The sequence below is a fragment of the Oncorhynchus mykiss genome, chromosome 16 (assembly GCF_013265735.2).
Source record: "Oncorhynchus mykiss isolate Arlee chromosome 16, USDA_OmykA_1.1, whole genome shotgun sequence".
Lineage (NCBI taxonomy): Eukaryota > Metazoa > Chordata > Actinopteri > Salmoniformes > Salmonidae > Oncorhynchus > Oncorhynchus mykiss.
Window position 1 is genome coordinate 52403483 of NC_048580.1, and position 25633 is coordinate 52429115.

At 40.8% G+C, this 25633-nt stretch overlaps 1 protein-coding gene across 5 annotated transcripts in view; it reads right to left on the bottom strand.

Annotated features, from left to right (window-relative positions):
* Positions 1-25387, bottom strand: part of spen (spen family transcriptional repressor) — a 49319-nt gene extending 23932 nt beyond the window's left edge. For 2 of the 5 annotated variants that reach the window (XM_021566387.2, XM_021566385.2), the window contains exons 1-3: positions 24974-25386; positions 15866-16186; positions 8699-9292 (exon numbers count right to left, since the gene is read on the bottom strand). In XM_021566387.2, coding sequence (XP_021422062.2) covers positions 8699-9292; positions 15866-16186; positions 24974-25056 — 998 coding nt within the window. In that variant the 5' untranslated portion in view covers positions 25057-25386. Of the gene's footprint in view, positions 1-8698; positions 9293-14119; positions 15833-15865; positions 16187-24973 lie in introns of those variants that run through there. The other 3 variants (XM_021566386.2, XM_036947204.1, XM_021566388.2) reach the window with 3 other exon arrangements.
* Between the last annotated feature and the right edge of the window lie 246 nt (positions 25388-25633).

Below are 25633 nucleotides of genomic sequence, written 5' to 3' on the forward strand. Positions count from 1 at the left end.
TTACAGTACTTATAATTATGCTAGAGTTATTTTACACAATCGCATTAAGATAATTGATTTTAATATTACGTAAAGCATTTGCGATTTACAAATGTACAGTTTTTCCAATGGCAAACAATGCAACACTAATTTCCGAAAACTGCTCATCATTACCATAATGCAGCCATATTTAATAAATATCACGAAAAGTAAAACGTATACTTCATCAGATTTATCGAAAATTCCTAAAGAACAAAAGGGACACTATCAAAAATGTGTACATAAAAATAGCATACATACCAGTTGAAGTCGGAAGTTTACATACACCTGATCAAAATTTAAACTCAGTTTCACAGTTCCTGACATTTAATCCTAGTAAAAATTCCCTGTCTTAGGTCAGTTAGGATCACCACTTTATTTTAAGAATGTGAAATGTCAGAATAAACAGTAGAGAGAATGATTTCAGCTTTTATTTACTAATTTCATCACATTCCCAGTGGGTCAGCAGTTTGCATACACTCAATTAGTATTTGGTAGATTTGCCTTTAAAATTGTTTAACTTGGGTCAAATGTTTTGGGTAGCCTTCCACAAGCTTCCCACAGTAACTTGGGTGAGTTTTGGCCCATTCCTCCTGACAGAACTGGTGTAACTGAGTCAGGTTTGTAGGCCTCCTTGCTCGCACACGCCTTTTCAGTTCGGACCACACATTTCCTATAGGATTGAGGTCAGGGCTTTGTGATGGCCACTCCAATACCTTGACTGGTCATTGGCCATTTGGAAGACCCATTTGCGACCAAGCTTCAACTTCCTGACTGATGTTGTGAGATGTTGCTTCAATATATCCATATAACTTTCCTTCCTCATGACGCCATCCCTACAACAGGATGCTGCCACCCCCATGCTTCACGGATGGGATGGTGTTCCCTCGGCTTGCAAGCCTCCACCTTTTCACTCCAAACATAACGATGGTCATTACGGCCAAACAGTTCCATTTTTGTTTCATCATGCCAGAGGACATTTCTCCAAAAAGTACGATCTTTGTCCCCATGTGCAGTTGCAAACCGTAGTCTGGCTTTTTTATGGTGGTTTTGGGGCACTGACTTCTTCCTTGCTGAGCGGCCTTTCAGGTTATGTCGATATTGGACTTGTTTTACTGTGGATATAGATAGTTTTGTACCTGTTTCCTCCAGCATCTTCACAAGGTCCTTTGCTTTTGTTCTGGGATTGATTTGCACTTTTCACACCAAAGTACATTCATCTCTAGGAGGCAGAAAGCGTCTCCTTCCTGAGCAGTATGATGGCTGTGTGGTCCCATGGTGTTTATACTTGTGTACGATTGTTTGTACAGATGAACGTGGTACCTTCAGGCATTTGGAAATTGCTCCCAAGGATGAACCAGACGTGTGGAGGTCTACAATTGTTTTTCTGAGGTCTTGGCAGATTTCTTTTGATTTTCCCATGAAGTCAAGCAAAGAGGCACTGAGTTTGAAGGTAGGCCTTGAAATACAGCCACAGGTACACCCCCAATTGACTCAAATTATGTCAATTAGCCTATCAGAAGCTTCTAAAGCCATGACATAATTTTCTGGAATTTTTCAAGCTGTTTAAAGGCACAGTCAACTTAGTGCATGTGTAACCAATGTGAAATGGCTAGCTATTTAGCAGGGTGCGCGCTGGGGCGGCAGGGTAGCCTAGTGGTTAGAGCGTTGGACTAGTAACCGGAAGCTTGCGAGTTCAAACCCCTGAGCTGACAAGGTACAAATCTGTCGTTCTGCCCCTGAACAGGCAGTTAACCCACTGTTCCCAGGCCGTCATTGAAAATAAGAATTTGTTCTTAACTGACTTGCCTGGTTAAATAAAGGTAAAATAAAAAAAATAAAAAATAAAAATAGCGTTTCAATCGGTGACGTCACTCGCTCTGAGAACTTGAAGTGGTTGTCCCCCTTGCTCTGCAAGGGCCGCGACTTTTGTGGAGCGGTTGGTAACGATGCTTCGTTGGGTGTCAGTTGTTGATGTGTGTAGAGGGTCCCTGGTCGAGCCCAGGCTGGGGCGAGGAGAGGGACGGAAGCTATACTGTTACACATGTAAACTAACTGGAATTGTGATACAGTGAATTATAAGATAAATAATCTGTCTGTAAACAATTGTTGGAAAAATTCCTTGTGTCATGCACAAAGTATATGTCATAACGGACTTCCCGTTAATTAACAAGACATTTGTGGAGTCGTTGAAAAATGAGATTTATTGACTCCAAACTAAGTGTATGTAAACTTCCGACTTCAACTTTACATACACAAGTAATTATGACAAAAAACAAGATTCAGAAGAAGGTTGTGTAATGAGATATATTACAAAATACATTAACTTAAGCCTTTTCATTAGGTGAGCAATGTTAAATATTACAAATTATATTTGTTTCCCACTTTGTTGGACTTCAACAACTGTTGTGGTAATGAGAGTTTTTGTATTGATAGTTGTGGAAATTGTGGTTAAATGCATAATATCTGAACAATAAACATAACAATAATTATGAAATAGATAACTACAGAAGCTAATCTTATTGATCCAAGAGGAATTATGGTGTAGAATCTATTTTTTTGGTAAAACATTTTTTTGTCACGTGCCAGTTGTGAGAATCACCCAGTACACTCAACAATCATGTTGAACAAACTTCTATATGAAGTTGGAAATAATGAAAGTTACCCTAGCATAAAGGAATATGTAATACCATTACCTGTCTTTGAGTGGCACTGTTCTCACAATTCATACAAATGGAATCAAATCTGTTGAGATTGTTTTTTTCTATTTATTTGTTGAAGCAGAATATTCTGTACATCTGTTCACCGTGTTTGTGAATATATGAGTTATCCATGAGTCCATTCAGCAGATCGTGCCCATATGGATTTGAATCAAATCCCCATGACTAACAACCAAGGTTTGAGAGCCGCTGAGAACTACAATAGATCACAAGTGCATAGATCCCAATTTTAGAAAACAATGACTCACCAGGTAGATGACAAAACGGAAAGACACTGGCTTTTATAGAGCAAATAGAGAGCAGTTTTGAAATTATAGTGCTTGTGTTGTTAGATGGAATAATATATTTTACAACAGAAGTAACAAAGGGAACAAAAAAAGGAAATGTTTTAGAAAATAAATATGAGCCGCAACCCTCATATGGCATAAAAATGAAACAATTACCTTCGTATTTTCATTGTACAGTTCTACCATTCCACTTCAATCTCTTGTGAGATGGTAATTCAGTTTGCTTTGCTAAATTATGCTCAAATAGTTTTTAATATCACAGTATACTGTCCCACAGTAGTAAACATGACCAGATATGTTCACACTTGCAATAGACATTTCATTAGCCGTGCATCCCTTTAGTAGAACACCCCACTATTCTCATGCCCTTCTCAATTTTCCAGCCTTCCCTTTGCCTCTGCTCCTCCTCCTTCCCTCAGACACTCCCATAAGTGCAGCTTATGGAGCCTGGCCTGTGGGAGTGGGCAAGGAGCCAGCAGTGGCTAGAAATGTCCAGTTCTAACTGGATCTCAGGGTGGGAGGGAGTGGGGGGGGGGGGGCAATACCCATACACAGAGGTGGGCAGTGAGAAAATACACCAGCAGTCTCCAAAAATTCCCTGTAGCATTTCTTCCTGAAACCACCAAACATGTCAAGCTACACAGTATGGTGTGTCAGATCGCAATGCTCTCAAATAACCAATGAAACTGCTTAAATTACATAACCTACTTATTCTTGCCGCGCTAAAGAAGTCTCCTTGCATATTTTCACTGTCATACCATATCAATTTCCTTTTTGAAGCCGGTTTTTGGAATTTGTCATGACATTTATACCAGATTTCCAAGGAGTTACTTCGGCTCAAGACTAGTGGGGCTTTAAATTCTAGCCCCCTCAAATTCAAAGCTGGACCTCGAAGCCAGTTCCACTGCTTTTTAATTTGTCACCTCTAATCAGGGACTGATTTAGACATGGGACAGCAGGGGGGTGCAATAATTATCAGGTAGAACAGAAAACCAGCAGTACTCCGGACCTCCCAGGGTAAGATTTGAATACCCTTGTTTTAGCATTTCACACCCAAATCTTTAAGGAATTTAGTGGGTCTGAGAAATTCACACAGAATAAGCAAGTGGAAATAGTATTGTACAATTAAAAAAAAACACAAATTAGAACCATTTTCTACTATTGAGTTCATTGCATTACATTCGTCAAAGCCAAGTTGGTGCACACTGAACAGGAGTTCCGATGCGAATAACGCTAACTAGCTTTAATTTCACTCAGACGTTTGTGAGCCAGAGGCGCTTAAACTACTATCAATTTGAGTTGAGTGAATTCAAATCATATGACACAAGTAAGATGAATAAGCTAGCCCTTTTAAGTTCTTGCGGGGACATGCTTTTCATAAAGCATTACATAAGGGTGATTCCTCACAACTCTAGAACAAAACACCACCATGATTTTGGGAATTTTCACAATTTTATCTATAGAATGGTCCTTTGGAGGAAGGATTGTATCTTAAAGGGATACTTCGGGATTTTGGCAAATTAGGACCTTTATCTACTTCCCCAGAGTCAAATGAACTTATGGATACCATTTATGTCTCTGCATCCAGTATGAAGGAAGTTGGAGGTAGTTTCCTTATAGCAGATACTATAGACTTCCAGCCCTAGTGAGCATTTGCCCTAGCGCTAGTGAGCATTTGCCCTAGCGAGCATTTGCCCTAGTGCTAGTTAGCAACTTCCTTCCATCTGCACACTACACATAAAAATGGTATCCACGAGTTCATCTGACTCTGGGAAAGTAGGGCCTCATTGCCAAAATCCTGAAGTATCCCTTTAACCTCCAAGGGATCGGTGACCCCCCCGCGGGACGGTTGAGCTAACGTAGGCTAATATGATTAGCATGAAGTTGTAAGTAACAAAAACATTTCCCAAGACATATACATATCTGATATGGGCAGAAAGTTTAAATTCTTGTTAATCTAACTGCACTGTCCAAGTTACACTAGCTATTACAGTGAAAAGAATGCCATGCTATTGTTTGAGAGTGCACAATTATGAACTCGAAAATGTATTAATAAACCAATTAGGCACATTTGGGGAGTCTTGATACAACATTTTGAACAGATATGCAATGGTTCATTGGCGCAGTAGGTAGCCTAGTGGTGAGCGTTGGACTAGTAACGGAAAAGTTGCAAGATCGAATCCCCGAGCTGACAAGGTAAGAATCTGACGTTCTGCCCCTGAACAAGGCAGTTAACCCACTGTTCCTAGCCAGTAATTGAAAATAAGAATTTGTTCATAATACAAAAATCAGTCTAAAACTTTGCACACACTGCTGCCAAAATCAAAATTTCACCTGGGCTGGAATAATACATTATGGCCTTTCTTACATTTCAAAGAAGTTACAAAGAAATTACATTTAAAATACACGTTTTTTTCTTTGTATTATCTTTTACTAGATCTAAATGTGTTATATTCAACTACATTAACTTCGTGTTTCCACAAACTTCAACGTGTTTCCTTTCAAATGGTATCAAGAATATGCATATCCTTGCTTCAGGTCCTGAGCTACAGGCAGTTAGATTAGGGTGTCATATTAGGTGAAAATTTAGGGGGGGGAAAGGGTTCGATCCTTAACATAATTGAGAAATAATTAAATGAAGCTGGAATAATTGTACTATTTTGGCCGCACCCAAGCCTCCTTTAAGACTCAATAATGTTTAATCTGTAAGTGCTACAAAGCACAAGTTGGTGTCATATAAAGCTTTACTGCTTGCTCTGTAATATGAGTAGTATTTTGATTTCAATTTTTTTTTTCACCTTTATTTAACCAGGTAGGCTAGTTGAGAACAAGTTCTCATTTACAACTGCGACCTGGCCAAGAATAAAGCAAAGCAGTTCGACACATACAACAACACAGAGTTACACATGGAATAAACAAAACATACAGTCAATAACACAGTTGAAGAAAATCTATATACAGTGTGTGCAAATGAGGTAAGATAAGGGAGGTAAGGCAATAAATAGGCCATGGTGGCGAAGTAATTACAATATACCAATTAGACACTGGAGTGATTGATGTGCAGAAGATGAATGTGCAAGTAGAGATACTGGGGTGCAAAGGAGCAAGACAAATAAATAAATACAGTATGGGGATGAGGTAGTTGGATGGGCTTTGTACATGTGCAGTGATCTGTGAGTAGCTCTGACAGCTGGTGCTTAAAGCTAGTGAGGGAGATATGGGTCTCCAGCTTCAGTGATTTTTGCAGTTCGTTCCAGTCATTGGCAGCAGAGATCTGGAAGGAAAGACGGCCGAAGGAGGAATTGGCTTTGAGGGTGACTAGTGAGATATACCTGCTGGAGTGCGTGCTATGGGTGGGTGCTGCTATGGTGACCAGTGAGCTGAGATAAGGCAGGTCTTTACCTAGCAGAGACTTGTAGATGACCTGGAGCCAGTGGGTTTGGCGACGAGTATGAAGCGAGGGCCAGGCTTGGGTGAGTTGCTATGGGTGATGCCGGGCAGTTGACCGGGGAAGGGGTAGCCAGGTGGAAAGCATGGCCAGCCGTAGAAAAGCGCTTATTGAAATTCTTAATTATAGTGGATTTATCAGTGGTGACAGTGTTTCCTAGCCTCACTGTACTGGGCAGCTGGGAGGAGGTGCTCTTATTCTCCATGGACTTCAGTGTCCCAGAACTTTTTTTTGAGTTTGCACATTTTAATAGCACATTTCTTAAAAATGAATGAATATTGAAAATAGACCATTTTGATTTTGCTCAAAATTTGGTCATAAAGGAGGCCTTGGTAAGGCCAAAATGGCACAAATATTCCAACTTAACTTAATGTCTCAATTATGCTTTAAGATACAAACGTCAAATATATGTAAACAATCCTTTCTCTAAATGTCCCTTCTATAGATAATATTATATGAAAATCAAAAAATGTATGGTCTTGTTCTGTTCTAGTTTCATAAGGAATCACCCATAACTAAACAAAAAAAAAATGAACGTCCCTTTATCAGGACCCTGTCTTTCAAAGATAATTCGTAAAAATCCAAATAACTTCAGATCTTCATTGTAAAGGGGTTAAACACTGTTTCCCATGCTAGTTCAATGAACCATGAACAAGTAATGAACATGCACCTGTGGAACGGTTGTTAAGACACTAACAACTTACAGACGGTAGGCAATTAAGGTCACAATCATGAAAACTTAGGACACTAAAGAGGCCTTTCTACTGACTCTGAAAAGACCTAAAGAAAGACGCCCAAGGTCCCTGTTCATCTGCGTGAACGTGCCTTAGGCATGCTGCAAGGAGGCATGAAGACTGCAGATGTGGCCAGGGCAATAAATTGCAATGTTTGTACTGTGAGACGCCTAAGACAGCGCCACAGGGAGACAGGATGGACAGCTGATCGTCCTCGCAGTGGCAGACCACGTATAACAACACCTGTACAGGATCGGTACATCCGAGCATCACACCTGCGGGACAGGTACAGGACAGCAACAACAACTGCCCAAGTTACACCAGGAACGCACAATCCCTCCATCAGTGCTCAGACTGTCCGCAATAGGCTGAGAGAGGCTGGACTGAGGGTTTGTAGGCCTGATGTAAGACAGGTCCTCACCAGACATCACCGGCAATAACGTCACCTATGGGCACAATCCCACCGTTGCTGGACCAGACAACTAGCAAAAAGTGCTCTTCACTGACGAGTCACAGTTGTCTCACCAGGGGTGATGGTCGGATTCGCGTTTATCGTCGAAGGAATAAGCGTTACACCGAGGCCTGTACTCTGGAGCGGGATCGATTTGGAGGTGGAGGGTCCGTCATGGTCTGGGGCGGTGTGTCACAGCATCATCGTATTGAGCTTGATGTCATTGCAGGCAATCTCAAAGCTGTGCATTACAGGGAAGACATCCTCCTTCCTCATGTGGTACCCTTCCTGCAGGCTCATCCTGACATGACCCTCCAGCATGACAATGCCACCAGCCATACTGCTCATTCTGTGAGTGATTTCCTGAAAGACAGGGATGTCAGTGTTCTGCCATGGCCAGCGAAGAGCCCGGATCTCAATCCCATTGAGCACGTCTGGGACCTGTTGGATCGGAGGGTGAGGTCTAGGGCCATTCCCCCCAGAAATGTCTGGGAACTTGCAGGTGCCTTGGTGGAAGAGTGGGGTAACAGCTCACAGCAAGAACTGGAAAATCTGGTGCAGTCCATGAGGTGGAGATGCACTGGAGTACTTAATGCAGCTGGTGGCCACACTAGATACTGACTGTTACGTTTGATTTTGAACCCCCATTTGTTCCCGGGACACATTATTCCATTTCTGTTAGTCACATGTCTGTGGAACTTGTTCAGTTTAATGTCTCAGTTGTTGAATCTTGTTATGTTCATAGAAATATTTACACATGTTAAGTTTGTTGAAAATAAATGCAGTTGACAGTGAAAGGACGTTTCTTTTTTTGCTGAGTTTGGGTTGCATTTTGAGATTAACATAACTTTGAATGTGGGTGGCTAAGTACTACATTTGGGTGGCTAACTATGCTTCTTGTTTAAGAAACATTTTAGATTCATTATTTCATTGAGCAAGTTGTACTCGAGTAAAACAGAAAGATGGGCACAGACACCATGTGATAACTGCAGGGGACAGAATGCATGAAAGTGAAACTAATGAGCACTCGCTCTACCTACCTGCCACTGGTGCTGCTGCTGGTACTGCTGACTGAGTCGGAACTGGAGGAACGGCTACGAGAGCCAGAGCCACTGTGGGAGCGGGGAGGCCGGGATGCCTGAGTCGACAACCTTTGTGGAGAGGGGTTACGTGAATGTGTAGAGTGTGGAGATCGGCTGCGACTGTCGTGGTAAGACCGATCTCTACGCCGACCTCCCTCTTCTTGGTACAAATCCCTGTGAACTACGCTGGCCAGTATAAATGGTTCTCTGGCACGAGGCTCATATCGAGGTTCTGGTGTATCAAAGTGGCTAGGGCTTCGGCTATGTGAACGATAGTATCCCACACCAACAGATGAAGATCCTCCACTTCCTCCAGCCACAGCCCCACCACCTGTTCCACTGATGCCAGCACCTACAACACCTCCACCAATCCCTGCAGAGACAGCCCCACCACCTCCACAGGCAGTTCCAGTCACAGAGTTAAGCATTCTCTCCCTGGTATCGCGGTAATAGTCTGTGTCGTAGTGACGCTGCCGGTCAAAGCTGCTGCTAGCACGCTCGTGATGACCATAGGCACTGTGATCATATGCTCGATCCCGACTTTCAGCAGTCCTGAGTGACAGGGATAGGGATGGAAGGAGAAAATGGTGAGAGACAAAGAGATACACATTATGCTTTTTGACACTAAATACAAAACTAGTTGAGCTTCACATGGTGGTAAATAAAAGTATATCAGGTTATCAAATAACTAAGACAGCAGTCAAGTTGAGTGTTCAAATGGGGTATCTGTTTGAAACGGTATACAGTAAACATTTCAATTGACATATCATACTTTACATTAGCAATATATTTAGTTTAAAATATTTGTAAAATGTTCTAATGAATTCATATCGCTCATTAATTTCTGCAGAATTTGTCACCTATAGTTGTCTAGATACTTTCAGGTTATCTAAATGAAAATGTTTAACTGCTACTAACTAGGCATGGCAATTTATATCAAATCTTTGGAAATGTATTGAAAACTGGTAAGAACCTAAATTAAAAGGAGTAGATATTTTAGACACCGTATTACATGTACTCGACTGAAAAGCAGAAAGAAAGTTGATATATTTTTATGGCCCATAATATAGAGCACACCCTGATCTGGAAAAACAAGAGTCTGGGGCATTCCCAATGGATTTAATGCTAAAACCTAAACGCAAAAAATGTATACACTACCATTCAAAAGTTTGGGGTCACTTAGAAACTAAAGAAATTTCATTTTTTGTCCATTAAAATAACAAAATTGATCAGAAATACAGTGTTGACATTGTTAATGTTGTAAATGACTATTGTAGCTGGAAACGGCAGATTTTTTATGGAATATCTACATAGGCGTACAGAGGCCCATTATCAGCAACCATCACTCCGGCGTTCCAATGGCACGTTGCGTTAGCCTTTTAAAATTATCAACTTGGATTAGCTAATTGATCATTAGAAAACCCTTTTGCAATTATGTTAGCACTGCTGAAAACTGTTGTTCTGATTAAAGAAGCCATAAAACAGGCCTTCTTTTGACGTGAGTATCTGGAGCGTCAGCATTTGTGGGTTCGATTTGAGGCATAAAATGGCCAGAAACAAAGACCTCTTCTGAAACTCGTCAGTCTATTCTTGTTCTGAAATATTAAGGCTATTCCATGCAAAAAATGGCCAAGAAACTGAAGATCTCGTACAATGCTGTGTACTACTCCTTTCACAGAACCGCGCAAACTGGCTCTAACCAGAATAGAAAGAGGAGTGAGTGGCCCCGGTGCACAACAGAGCAAGAGGACAAGTACATTAGAGTGTCAAGTTTGAGAAACAGACGCCGCACAAGTCCTGAACTGGCAGCTTCATTAAATAGTACCCGCAAAACACCAGTCTCAACGTCAACAACGAAGAGGCGACTCCAGGATGTTGGTCTTCTAGGCAGAGTTGCAGAGAAAAAGCTATAACTCAGACTGGCCAATAAAAATAAAAGATAAAGATGGGCAAAAGAACACATACAAGGGACAGACGGATCTAAGTTTGAGGTGTTCAGATCACAAAGAACATTTGTGAGACGCAGGAAAAAATAAAAAGATGCTGGAGGAGTGCTTGACGCCATCTGTCAAGCATGGTGGAGGCAATGTGATGGTCTGGGGGTGCTTTGGTGGTGTTAAAGTGGGAGATTTGTACAGGGTAAGAGGGATCTTGAAGAAGGCCATCACTCCATTTTGCAATGCCATACCCTGTGGACGTTGCTTAATTGAAGCCAATTTCCTCCTACAACAGAACAATGACCCAAAGCACAACTCCAAACTATGCAATAACTATTTATGGAAGAAGCAGTTAGCTGGTATTCTGTCTATAATGGAGTGGCCAGCACAGTCACCAGATCTCAACCCTACTGAGCTGTTGTGGAAGCAGCTTGACCATATGGTACGTAACTAGTGCCCATCAAGCCAATCCAATTTGCAGGAGGTGCTTCAGGAAGCATGGGGTGAAATCTCTTCAGATTACCTCAACAAATCGACAACTAGAACGCCAAAGGTCTGCAAGACTAATTGCTACAAATGGAGGATTCTTTGACGAAAGCTCAATAATAATAATAATAATAATAATAATAATAATAATAATAATAATCTACTGAGCTTGCCATTAGGGATGTCGAGAATAAGATTTTGATATTATGATAACTGTGTAATTGCGATTATTTTTTAAGGGTTTTCACTGTATTGTGCAAATAAGATCATAATGTTATTGCACAACTAGTTATTTTAGCTTTTAGGGAATTGCGCAGCGGTAGCTGCTAGCTAGAAATATACTGCACTCATCCATATTCAATTACTGGAATCATTACAAAAATGCAGCAGTTTCTAAAGATTAGATAGCAAGTTATCTTGCAGGATCAACTACAAAAATCACCAAACCTCCTAACTGGTAGATTGTCAAGGTGCGAGAGCCTTCATCTGTTGGAATGCCTAAAACAGTAAAAACACGATTCCAATTTTAAAGATTTTATGCACACTGAAATGTAATCATTTGCTCTGCTCTGCTGATGAATACTAATGTATGTTCTTAAAGCAGGTACACCACCACTTCAATTAAGAGGCAGTTGGGGTCTATCAAAAATGTGTGAGTTAACGAGATGGAGATTTATCAACAAATATTAGAGGGGGAGGAACACATTTAAAAAAATGTCATGCCTACTTAAAAATTTAACACAAAACAAGTTGTCTCCACTGAGAATAAAATGTAAGAATCACACTAACATGCTGACCAGACCGCCCGCATGTTGATTTTGTACACCCACACCAGACAACGATCAGGACACGCTGGCTGAACTTTCAAAAATAACTTTGAACCAACTATATTAATTTGGAGACAGGTTGAAAAGATTTAGCTAGCTAACTTGCTATTGCTAGCTAATTTGTCCTGGGATATAAATTTTAGCATTTTTCTCAAATGCACAAGGTCCTCTACACCGACAACTAAATCACAAATAAAAGGGTAAACAGAGTTTGTTTGCAGTAATCTCTCCTCCTTCAGAATTCTTCTTCTTTGGACTTTATATGGAGGTTGGCAACCAACTTTAAGGTGCATTACCGCCACCAACTGAACTGGAGTTGCGACCTCAGCTTATCTTTCAATCACCCGTGTGGATATTTGCGCCGAAAAACAAATGAGGGGATGGGAGAAGCAGGACTTGCAGCGCGTCACAAAACTTGCTTCTATTTCAGTGCCTGGCTAAGCAGACACTCGTTGACGCGCGCGAGCAGTGTCGGTGCAATGATTGAATAACATGTACATTTATTTTGTAAAGCCTGCGCACGTGACACGAGCGGTGTGGCCAGCATGTTAGATGATTAGTTACCCATTTCATACGTATGAGATGCAGTTTAGAAGGTGCTGGATCTAACTTCGGTAACACTTTATACAGCCTAGTTTAAGATGGTACCTTTAAAAAAAAACTGTGGTAACAATGGGATACGGTCTTTCTAGTACTTTTTGCACTTGAAGGAATAAAACAATTGGTAACTGCCTGGTACTAAATGGTAGATAGTGACACTTAAGACCATGAATCTCAAAGAAACCAAATTATAATGACTAAAATAACTACCTGGTACATAAGCCATCTGTAAAATAAACCTTCACCATAACTTCCTTTCTGAATACAGTGATGAGTATGATGGAAGTTTAATGATAAGTTTCAAAACCACACCTATTGTTAGGGCCTTATAAATTCTGTTTTATTTCTTGCGTAATTCTATTGATTTTTTCCCCCAAATTCCATTTAGTTTTTTCAGGTTCTCTCTAGAAATCACTTTAATAGAATAATAACAAAATTGGATGTCCTAAGTCCACAACAACGCTCAAATGACATCAGGAGACCACTTTAGAGATCTGGGAAAAATCTAAGAAAAATGTAAAATTTTTGGGGGTGTAGATACCCTTTAATTCAAGTCTGCACCAGCAAGAGACTTGTTTGGTTTGGGGAGTTTCTGTAGTGCACGTTATTACGGAGTTTGCTAAAAGCAACAAAAATAAATTGCCACTGGATTGATGCAAATAATCATGTCATTCTACCAGGCAGGCATAGGCTACTTTGTAGTTAACGTTTAATTGAGAAAGCTTTTCCATCTACCAGAAGACGGTTATCATTAGCATTATCCCTAACAGCTACACAAAGTGGTAAACAAACAGAAGGGGGCATTCCCGCTTTGCCTCTTCAGAAAGTTTAAGGAAAATACAAATCACTGAAGCATTTTGTTCACGTCTTGTGATAATCTTGGGCAAAGCATGCTAGCAGATTGCCCAATGACTGGAAGTCTATGGGTAACGCCAGTTAGCATTGGCTCGTACAACTACTTCTAACTTCCGTCATACTGGACACGGAGACATGAAAATGGTATGCACAAGTTAATCTGTTCCTGGAGATATCCTACTCTTTGGCTCAGAAGAAAAAGGTTCAGCCACTGACAAAATGAGACTTTGCCATAGCCTTCCAAACATTGTCATAAACCCTTTAGTCATGACAAATCTGACAGTGAACTGTAATATACAGTAGCAATTCAAATTAGGTTGAATCTAAATCTTATTTTTGTTAACTAACACAACTATTAAATATGATGTAATTGTTCATGGTTTAAAAAAAAACATTCCCGAGGTGCATCCCTCTGTTTAGAACATTTGATCTGTGTCAATTTTTAGTAACAAGGTACTATTGACTAGGGGATTAGGAGCTGGGAAGTGGGTCGAGTAGGTTCAGGGTGAGCGGGACAGCCGGAAAAAGGTACATAATCTGCAAATAACAACAAGAAGCAATTAAAACAGTCTGTTCAACAGCCATTTCTGTTAGTAGGAAATATGGAGAGAGACAGGGGTTCAAACTAGGGGTTAGAGAGAACAGCTAAAATACACAAGGCAGGATATACCAACCTTTTGAAACAGCGGTAACCCGATCTACAATTCCAAATACAATCTAGGGAGACAGAACTTTGTGAGCAAAAAGGAAAACTGTAGGGTTGGTATAAAAAAAGATATATCCCGGGCAGGTTTATGTTCAAAATAGTCATCCTCATCAGTATGGCGGGAATCGTCACTTGCTTTGAGGGACTGGAATATCAATATCAAAAATCTAATCCAATTGTAACAAGATTTTGCTGTGGTGGAAAATAGTCATAGGAAGTCAGACTAAACTATTCTTTCAAAAATGGTTACATAAAACGTAACGGATCAATTTTTAAATGTTCATGGAAAATAGGCAACATAGTCCAGTCAAATCAATGATCTATATACAATTGTCCAGCTTCTGTAAACAGTGCTCTATTGATTCCCCATGAGCAATGAGTCTGGAACATCATGGCACACAACTAGTGGGAAAAAAGTATTTAATCTTTAATAGTCCGCCACATTCTATGTGCAAAATTGAGAAATTGTCCAACTAGATCCATTGACGCAAAAATGATCTTGTAATAACACAGTTTATTTGTCAGTAGTAATCCATGTCTTAAACTCCATGATTCTCCCTCATAGGTACAGTTGCCTAATTATTTGATGTTGACAGGATGTTGTCTTTTCTGATTCTGAGAATAATTGTATCCAAGGATGGACAGATGTAGTTCCACATTCAGAAGGGAGGTAATCCACTGACAGAAGGCAGGTATCTCCACTGACATCCAGTACCATGTTCTTCGGACCCATATTTCCATGTAATTGTATTGATTTGTATGATTCCAAAATAATCCAATCCTCTACTACGCGATTCTGTTTAATGCTTCCCCCTACATCCATTGGAAAGTCTCACTCTTTCAAGAGCAAAATATAACAAATTATTTGAACCACCAACAAAAATTTGTTTGGATAAAAAAAAAGTGTATAATTTGCTCACCCTTTGTCGTTTCTCTACAAAGTTGATCAACAGTTGAGGTCTCCCAGCATTTAATTGTTAAACCCTGATATCAAACATAATCCCATCACAAAACCGGAAAACCCATACCTTTATCGAATGATAGAATATCCTTTCGTGATTGGCCAGTTTTAATCCAATAGGGGAATACATATCCGGGTTAGGTTATCCACATGACTCCGGACCACAAGGAAAGCGCTGCACTTGAAAACACCACTGGAAGGGTTGCAGAATGATCGAGAACCCAATTTCTATTCATCCAAAAACTAGTTAATGCGTCTTAAAATGTGTAAATATGTATTCTTGGTCGTTATACGAAAATAGGGTGACCCATTAATCCACCAAGGAGGGCACGGTACTCCAGATCAGGGAGATCCCAGGGAAGGCCGCTGGAACAAACTCTCTCCAGCATCCATTAATCCCAGGAATGTTACGATATCCAATATGCCCCGTACTCTCCGCAAATGGGATATCCACCTCACAGGAATGTTTAAACTCACAAAGATAATCCCCAACAGCCAATACGCTATTTACCACACACATAGAAGTACAATTGTGTGCATAATGTACATACATGCTCATTTACAGTGTAGCTTGGTGTCTACCATATCAATCCATGAGCGATGGCAATGCTCTGAGGACTTTAGAAGGGATGCCTACTGATTTAATCCTGTTTATGAACCTGCTTATAAATTAATAGATGGAAAAATGCTTGGGGGTAAGGAGTTATCAGAAACCAAGTTCCCCCTGCCTTCAGAGAAACTTTGTCCACTTACCCGTCTAGTCTGCGCTCATAGCGTCCCTCTCTGCTGTGGAGAGATGCAGGGGGCCCATACACCGGGCCCCCTGCCGCCCTTATGAACCCTGAAACATCCCGTCCACGAGAGCCTAAGGACAGGCTATCGTCCAGCCCTCTCACGGCACTAGGGATTGTGCCTGGCTCATTGTAATCAGTGCGCAGGTCTCTGTCCCCCATCTTGTTGATTGAATTATGTGCCTTCTGAGCACTTTTAATGTCCACAAAATCCACAAAGGCTGCGACTCCACCTTCTGACCCCCGCTTTGGAAGGACCTTGACACTCTCCACCCGTCCATATCTAGGGAGGAAATGGAGAATGAAAAGAAAACGGTTTATTTATTGATTTAAGTTGTATACCAATTGGAATGTGGAAATGGAAACAAGTCAATAGGTAAAGTAGACCTATGCATTTTATAAAATTGAGTCAAGGTGTGTATGTGCGTGCAGGGGGGTCCACAAAGGGGTGTCCTTACAAAATATTTGTTAGGCCACTATCATTTCCTAACCTCACCAGGCAACAGTAACCAAGCAACTACAAATCTTGGCACATAGCACGATATACAGGTAACTGCCAAAATAAAGGAAACACCAACATAGTGTCTAAATAGGATGTTGGGCCTCATTTGCTTTGAGATCTGGTGACAAGCACACGTAGTTTAAACTTCCTATGCTCTTCGAGGCCCTCTTTCAAAGTCACTGAGCTGTTTTCTTCTAGCCATGGTAGCCAAAGTAATGGGCAACTGGTCATTTTTAATCATGACCTTAAGCATGATGTTATGTTAATTGCTTAAGGGCATTTCCATCCAAAACACTTCTAAAACTCATTCCACTGAGGGCCGAGTGTCTGCGGGTTTCTACTCCTCCCTTATACTCGTTTGATGAAATAAGGTCACTAATTGGTAAGGAACTTCCCTAACCTGGTTGTCTGTCTTCTTTGAAAGGAAAACCCACAGACACTAGGCTCTCCATAGAATGCGTTTGACCCATGAGCACTAACATGTGAAGTTCATAGGAGAATGTCAAAAGAAAGCTAAGAGTATGTTTTAAAAATATATATAATTTGTTATATAACAACCAACAGCTTTAATTTCTGGTCAAACAGATGGAAAAGGGGTCTTTGACAACACCTACCAAAAAAAGTCTTACGGTATTAGAAATACATCAAAACACAATAAATGTTGAAGACCCCTGACAACTAATATCAACACTTCTATTTAGTTTGAGAAATTATTTGCCTTCTGTAAGTTTAAGAAACATTGCCTTGTGCACATATCTTTAAGATATTTTCTCATTTCTCTCCCTCAAGGGGGAGGATAATGAAAGTTCATAGAAGCAACAAGTGAAGGTAGACTGCCGATTAGTTATAATGATTTTACTGATATCAAGTTTATGAATTATTAAGTGATTAAAACTCGGAATTGTTACCAAATCAGTATCGGAATTACTGCAATTTAATTGGCTACAATGGGAAATCATACTAGAGACAAACCACAGTTGGGTGACCTGCTACTGTACTCCCTTCCACTGGCATACTGTTATGTTCAAGTCATAACTGTTCTGTTTCTCTTTCTGTCTACTGGTGGCCAAAGCAAGACTGTGAAAACCATCTGGACAATCTCTCCCTTCTTTCACTTTCAAGTTAAATGTTACCTCACCCAGCTCTTACTGGCACCTACCATGACACCTGTCCTAGTTACATGTACTGTAACAAACATCCTCAACTACTGAGCACCAACCAACGCTGGACTTCAAAAAGTAGTTTGAGTCAGTCCACCCTGGCCAGACCAAATCTGAACCAATCACAGACATTTATGTTTCACAAGTTTGGACAGCACCGTAGAGAACAGTACAGTAGAGCAGAGTTCAGTACAGTACAGTATAATGTAGATAGACTTTAAATGTACTCTACTGTGATGTCCAAACTTGAGAAACATAGATGTCTATGATTGGTCCTGACCAGACCAAATCTGAAACTAACAAAAGTGTTCTTGTTTTGTGGCAGAACTCATTACAATAATAGCCAGCGTGTCAAATAATACCCAGATATGCAAAAGAAGAATATTGCATATTTCTACCTTAGTGTACCATGATACATTACCATGAAGTAAGAGAATGATATTCATATCCGTAATTAGACATTTCTGTATAATACAGATCAGAGACCCATGATGTAATTCCGTTACCGGATGTGAATCCACTTCACCTACCATAGATCAATAGCCAAAAATAATAATAATGAAACCCAAGGTGTCACGTCATAGCTGACACCCCATTCTTTCTGCAGACATCTCTGAATCTTAATTCTGGGCAGATACTTAAGAGTTTATGGAAAACTTAGTCCCATAAACTGAGGGAGATTTTACTTTAATTCTGTTATCAAACTTTGCATCTGCAAAGTTCCTCCACTAAAAGTGTTTTTGTGAAATGTCCTGTTTAAATTGTTCAACGTAGTCCTTGTGCATAGAGTTGTATGGTTTGTTAAACTTTGTTTGGCATAGACTTTAAAGCTGAAATGTTTCAATTAACTCAGGAACCACACCTGTGTGGAAGCACCTGCATTCAATATACTTTGTAGGCCTATCCCTCATGACCTCAAGTGTTTCCTGTATTTTGGGAGTTACCTGTACATACAGTATATCACAAAAGCGAGTAAACACCTCACATTTTTGTAAATATTTGAGTATATATCTTTTCATGTGACAACACTGAAGAAATTACACTTTGCTACAATGTAAAGTAGTGAGTGTACAGCTTGTATAACAGTGTAAATTTGCTGTCCCCTCAAAATAACTCACACAGCCATTAATGTCTAAACCGCTGGCAACAAAAGTGAGTACACCCTTAAGTGAAAATGTCCAAATTGAGCCCAATTAGCCATTTTCCCTCCCCGGTGTCATGTGACTCGTTAGTGTTACAAGGTCTCAGGTGTGAATGGGGAGCAGGTGTGTTAAATTTGGTGTCATCGCTCTCACACTCCCTCATACTGACTGGTCACTGGAAGTTCAACATGCCACCTCATGGCAAAGAACTCTCTGGGGATCTGAAAAAATTAATTGTTGCTCTACATAAAGATGGCCTGGGCTATAAGAAGATTGCCAAGACCCTGAAACGGAGCTGCAGCACGGTGGCCAAGACCATACAGCGGTTTAACTGGACAGGTTCCACTCAGAACAGGCCTCGCCATGGTCGACCAAAGAAGTGGAGTGCACTTGCTCAGTGTCATATCCAGAGGTTGTCTTTGGGAAATAGACGTATGAGTGCTGCCAGCATTGCTGCAGAGGTTGAAGGGGTGGGGTGGGGTGGGGGTCAGCCTGTCAGTGCTCAGACCATACGCCGTACACTGCATCAAATTGGTCTGCATGGCTGTCGTCCCAGAAGGAAGCCTCTTCTAAAGATGATGCACAAGAAAGCCCGCAAACAGTTTGCTGAAGACAAGCAGACTTGGGACATGGATTACTGGAACCATGTCCTGTGGTCTGATGAGACCAAGATAAACTTGTGGTTCAGATGGTGTCAAGCGTGTGTGGCGGCAACCAGGTAAGGAGTACAAAGACAAGTGTGTCTTGCCTACAGTCAAGCGTGGTGGTGGGAGTGTCATGGTCTGGGGCTGCATGAGTGCTGCCGGCACTGGGGAGCTACAGTTCATTGAGGGAACCATGAACGCCAACATGTACTGTGACATACTGAGGGCAGTATTCCAACATGATAACCAACCCAAACACACCTCCAAGACGACCACTGCCTTGCTAAAGAAGCTGAGGGTAAAGGTGATGGACTGGCCAAGCATGTCTCCAGACCTAAACCCAATTGAGAACCTGTGGGGCATCCTCAAACGAAAGGTGGAGGAGTGCAAGGTCTCTAACATCCACCAGCTCCGTGATGTCATCATGGAGGAGTGGAAGAGGACTCCAGTGGCAACCTGTGAATCTCTGGTGAACTCCATGCCCAAGAGGGTTAAGGCAGTGCTGGAAAATGATGGTGGCCACACAAAATATTGACACTTTGGGCCCAATTTGGACATTTTCCACTTAGGGGTGTACTCACTTTTGTTGCCAGCGGTTTAGACATTAATGGCTGTGTGTTGAGTTATTTTGAGGGGACAGCAAATGTACTGTTATACAAGCTGTACACTCACTACTTTACATTGTAGCAAAGTGTAATTTCTTCAGTGTTGTCACATGAAAATATATACTCAAATATTTACAAAAATGTGAGGGGTGTACTCACTTTTGCGATATACTGTACATTCAATATATCATGTATTCTAGTTATGAGAAAGGTCCCTTAAGTTATTCAAAGATGGAACTCTGAGGTCTGCACAATGCAGCATATATACACACACGTGAAATTCTGGTTTGCTCTTCCGGGGCCTCATTTATAAATGTTGGGTACGCACAAAATATGCCCCAAAATATGTGTGCGCCTGTTTTCACGCAAAAGTTGGCATTTATACGTTTCAAGTTAACGCTGAGGCGTATTTCTGTCTGTAATAAAGTCCTTTTGTGGTAGAAAAAAAAATCTGATTGGCTGGGTCTGGTTCCCCAGTGGGTGGGCCTATGCCCTCCCAGGCTCACCCATGGCTGAGCCCCTGCCCAGTTATGTAAAATCCATAGAAAAGGCCCCAATTAATTTATTTAAAATTGACCGATTTTCTTATATGAACTGTAACTCAGTAAAATCTTTGAAATTGTTGAATGCTGCATTTATATTCTTGTTCAGTATTCAGTACCAGTCAAAAGTTGTCACCGACTCATTTTTCAGTTTCTTTATTTTTTACATGGTAGAATAATAGTGAAGACATCAGAACTATGAAATAACACACATGGATTAATGTAATAACCAAAAAAAGGTTAAATCAAAATATATTTCATATTAGAGATTCTTCAAAGTAGACACCCTTTGCCTTGACACGCTTGGCAAGTCAAATCTCTCGAGTAGACAATATTTAATTTAGAAACATGTACATTTTTCATAACCATTGCAGAATAAATTCCTCACCTTTTCTGGCCATGTTGAGACAGCAGAGTTCATATTCCCGAAGTAGCCATACAACAAATGACCATGTTCATCTCTCATTTAAATTGCGCCTATTAGAAAGGATATTATAATTTCAAGCTTTTGCTCTATGCATCGGGCAGGGAGCACAGTTTATAGTATACAGTAGAATGTAATAGGTGAACAGATAGTGGTAGCCTACACACTTCAATGCAAACTAACTAGGTCTACCCAAGTTCATTTTTTTCAAAGCGGAAAATGTTTCAGAATTCTCAGACAGTGCAGCATATTTAGGTTAGGGAAAAAGTGAATGCAAACATTGCTGCATTCAAACGATTTGTTAACAGGTCCACAACAATTTGCAATGAGTATTTATGCTGCAATAGTTTGTGTCAGGGGGCTAGGGTCAGTCTGTTATATCTGGAGTATTTCTCCTTTCTTATCCGGTGTGAATTTAAGTGTCTATCCCTCTCCCCACTACCTGGCCTGATGACTCCTTGCTGTCCCCCAGTCCACCTGGTTGTGCTGCTGCTCGTTTCAACTGTTCTATGGAACCCTGACCTGTTCACCGAACATGCTACCTTGTCTCAGACCTGCTGTTTTCAACTCTCTAGAGAAAGCGGTAGAGATACTATGAATGATGAGCTATGAAAAGCCAACTGACATTTACTCCTGAGGTGCACCCTCTCCAACCACTGTGATGATTGTGATTATTATTTGACCCTGCTGGTCATCTATGAATGTTTGAACATCTTGGTCATGTTCTGTTATAATCTCCACCCAGCACAGCCAGAAGAGGACTGGCCGCCCCTCATAGCCTGGTTCCTCTCTAGGTTTCTTCCTAGGGAGTTTTTCCTAGCCACCGTGCTTCTACACCTGCATTGCTTGCTGTTTGGGATTTTAGGCTGGATTTCTGTACAGCACTTTGTGACATCAGCTGATGTAAAAAGGGCTTAATAAATACATTGGATTGATTAATTGAATACAGCAAATGTCACTGGAAAAAAAAAAACGTTCTGCCAACACCTCCAAATAAATTTTAATCAAGTTCGCCATTGCCATTTCCTTTAGATACGGTCTTGGTCTAGTTCCAATACTTCCAAAGTATACAGGCTGGTTTTGTCACAACAAAATATTAATTATGGGCGTGTTTCAGGCAGCGTTATAATGCTCGTTAACGCGCGCAATTTTTAATGACAGGTTTGATTTATAACGGGAAACATGGGGATGTATGGCGTGCGCCATGTAAACAATTCTCAATATTTTTGTGCTCAGATATTTCGTGTTAATTTACTTAAAGGTTATAAATGAGGACCCAGGGCTCTACACTGAGTTTTGTTGTTGTTACAAGGAGCACGTATGCGCGTAAGTTGAAAAACGTAGGCGCACACAAATACATGCACAATAAAAAAATAACGCTTGAATCCTTAATTTGTCTAAGCGCACTGGTGCTCCTAAATTAAAATATCAGGTCTGAAAGCTATATGTATTTTGGCGCATATAAGAGTAAAATGGTCGCACTGTGGAGCCCTCCTCTTGCTTGTGGGTGCAAACCCGATGCATTACGCAATATGGGATCATTTCACTTGTCCTTCCAATAAGGCTTGCTAAAGAGAAATATAGCTATATGGGCTTCTACATTTTAATACGGAAAGTGCAACTGTTTTATGCAAGGAAAATTCAAGTTTATTTCACAGAGGAAAAAGTGATTTCAATCGTTTCCCTGGATATAGCCTATAATTAAAATGGGTTATTGCCTTAAAATGTATTTCCATTGTAGCCTATGGCGTCTATAAAACTGGAATATTACAGTTACGATGTTATTTCTGATTCGAGTTATTTGCCAACGTCTTGGGGAGCTTAGGCTACTCAATACAACACTTTTTTATATTCAGGGAGAAAATGAAAACCACAGAACACACATCTATCTATTTCTGCTTATTGTCCGACCGACACCCAGAGAATGCCCATAAGTGTAGACTCTAAGGTATGCCAGTTCCCACATTGAATAGCCTCCGACGCCATTTTAGAAACCCGTTCACACTGCTTACTCATTCTGCCGTCCCCCATCTTCAATGACTCCTATCACACACTCAGCTGTCATGCACCTGCATACGCTGTCTGCTTCTTTGTTTGTTACAATATAACCAGAAGCTGTTTGACGAGCAGTGAGCACCCGAAATGTTTTTCCATGCGCACTCATTACCTCGATGAATGCCTCATCTTCAAAACAAAATGTCAAAATGTCTGTGATCAATTGTCAAATTTAATAGTCTATGCATATTACATTTCTATGACATAATGCATGAAAATCATAAGGATGACATAAATGCACCGCAAGATTTGAAAAGCAGATAGGTTACCAGAATTCATGCATGCATCTGAACATAACATCAAAGATTAAGGATTAAATTCAATGAAACTAGGCCTAAATGAACATCCGTTTGAGATTAACCTACAAAATACAGTCAGAAATTGCCAGTCATAATGGTCTGATGAGAATACGCTGTTTGTCTCTATAGCAAAACCTGCGCTGGAAACTGTGGCAGAAATAGGCCACTTAGGACATACAGCCATAATGTTGTAACTTAAAAATGCAGCACTTCAGCTAACGGAAAGAAATAATACGGATATCGCGTATTTTAATTAGGCTACTCCTCCTGCCTAGCTCGACAGATAGGCGGCCTGTTTTTTCTTTGACAGCCAGTAGGAACTAGAGCGCACAGTGTCAAGACAATAACCAAATTTAGCCCAATTCAGATGTTGGGAAATGTTTGTTAAATGCACAAAAGCTATATAGTTTACCATCCATCACACAGTCTGATTTGACAAAAATTTTAAAAATGTGAAGTAATAATAATGGAGCGATGGCAATAAAATCGCCCTTTACATTTCAGAAGTGAAACATAATGTCCCAATAGCCTATAGTTTATATAGGGTTAACTATATCGACAATCATGTAGGCTACCAATAGGGAATATGATCAGTGCCTTAATCACCGTGATTCTTATTCCTACATTGACAGTTTAATTAGGGCTTATGGTCGTCATTATTGTCGTTTGTTTACACAATTTATGAATGCAACCAATGTAAAGAGGGGGACAATCTTGGAATTGTAGGCTGTTACCTATAGGCCTACGAAATGTTAGGCTATATTACTCATTTGAATAACAAATCATAGCAACCATACATGCATTCAATTAACATTTCAGTTTATTTTGAAAAACATGTTGATTGTCAACTGACATTTAATTCCATTATTTGGCTAATTGAGGCCAATAGTCACACACAGTATGATGCTGCTGGCAAGCCAGCTCTGCATCACCTCAATATTTTTGACGTTGCAGAGCCTCAGCGGAACTTGACACTTTGAAACTACTTGAAATTTGCAACAAATGTTGCGGTGGGGCCCAGCAATGGCAGTTGATCTCACAATGAACCATCACTTGGCTGAACAGCGAGCAGTTGCATCAAGGAAAAACATTGATGCGAAGTAGTGATTAACATGCTTCGAAGGTGTGAGTACATTGCACGTGGGCAGTATGTTTTGATTTTAGAACTATGATTGATTGCTGACAGACTTCTAGCCACTGCATGGTTCGTTACAATTCCATTGCTGGAGACACTCCACAACTAGCAAGTTTTAATTAGGCTATACCATGGCATAACTTTGAAACAAGCCAAGTCGCTCGGTCTTAACACACCACAACCAGCAGGCTGCTACAGTGGCACGATTGTTCAGTGGCGCTAGCTAGCTGTTTTCTAAAGTAATTAACTAGCTACCTAAGCTATTTCTAAGTCCACCGCGTGTGAGAAGTGGCTTGCAAAAGACCTCGAAATCCAGATAAATGGGCCATAAGATAGCAATTGGTAAACTCATGTTATTTAGTTAGTTATAATATCTATCTTCCTCTTCACCCGAGTTGTTTGCATTGGGTTGCTGGTTTGTTGGCAGTGGGTTAGCCAGGCTGTCACTTGCCTGGGCAATTCGATCCAGAATTGATCTCCCTGTGATTTAAGGGGAATCAGGCAGACAGATGCTGACAGTTGTGGGATAACGTTACTCGGTGAAATATTTGGCGTTACTCACCGTTTGAAATGTTCAATGATCTTCTCCTCTCGTACATTTTCGGGTAAATTTCCCACCCATAAATGTCTGGTTTCCCGGACCATACTGTGCGCTCCTGTCCCCCGATCATACAGATGAGTTTGATGTCCTTATCTTCTCCGATACAAAGTAAAATACGTTGTGAAATTGAGCGCAGCGAAGTATTGTGCGTAGATCATCGACTGCATGTTCTGGCCCAATGTAACCATTGGGGTTCAATTCTTGCACGCTGTTTGATTCCCTTTGCTGTCTAAGCGCGATCCGGGCTTACGAGCACGCGCTGTATTACTGTTCCCGTGACTAGGCGCGTCCCTGACACCATGCGACCCTTTGGCTGTCGAAAGAACGCTTGTAGCTACCTAAAAAAGATGCAGCAACCTTGCTCGTAATGAGGCGCACACAGCGCACGCGTGGCACTGTGTGAGAACTATTTTTTTCGCTTTCAGACGAGATCGCCTTTCGTCATGCGCATGCGTGGGTATCGATGTGTGAGTTTGGGGTTTGGGTAGGAGGGTGTGAATAGAATGTTTCACAGAGACAGATAGCACCTGGCAAGCAGTCCTACAACAGGCCACTGAATAACGTTTTACTTTGTGACATTGAATAGTGTCACAAAGTATACATAAGAAGTGGTATTAGAAG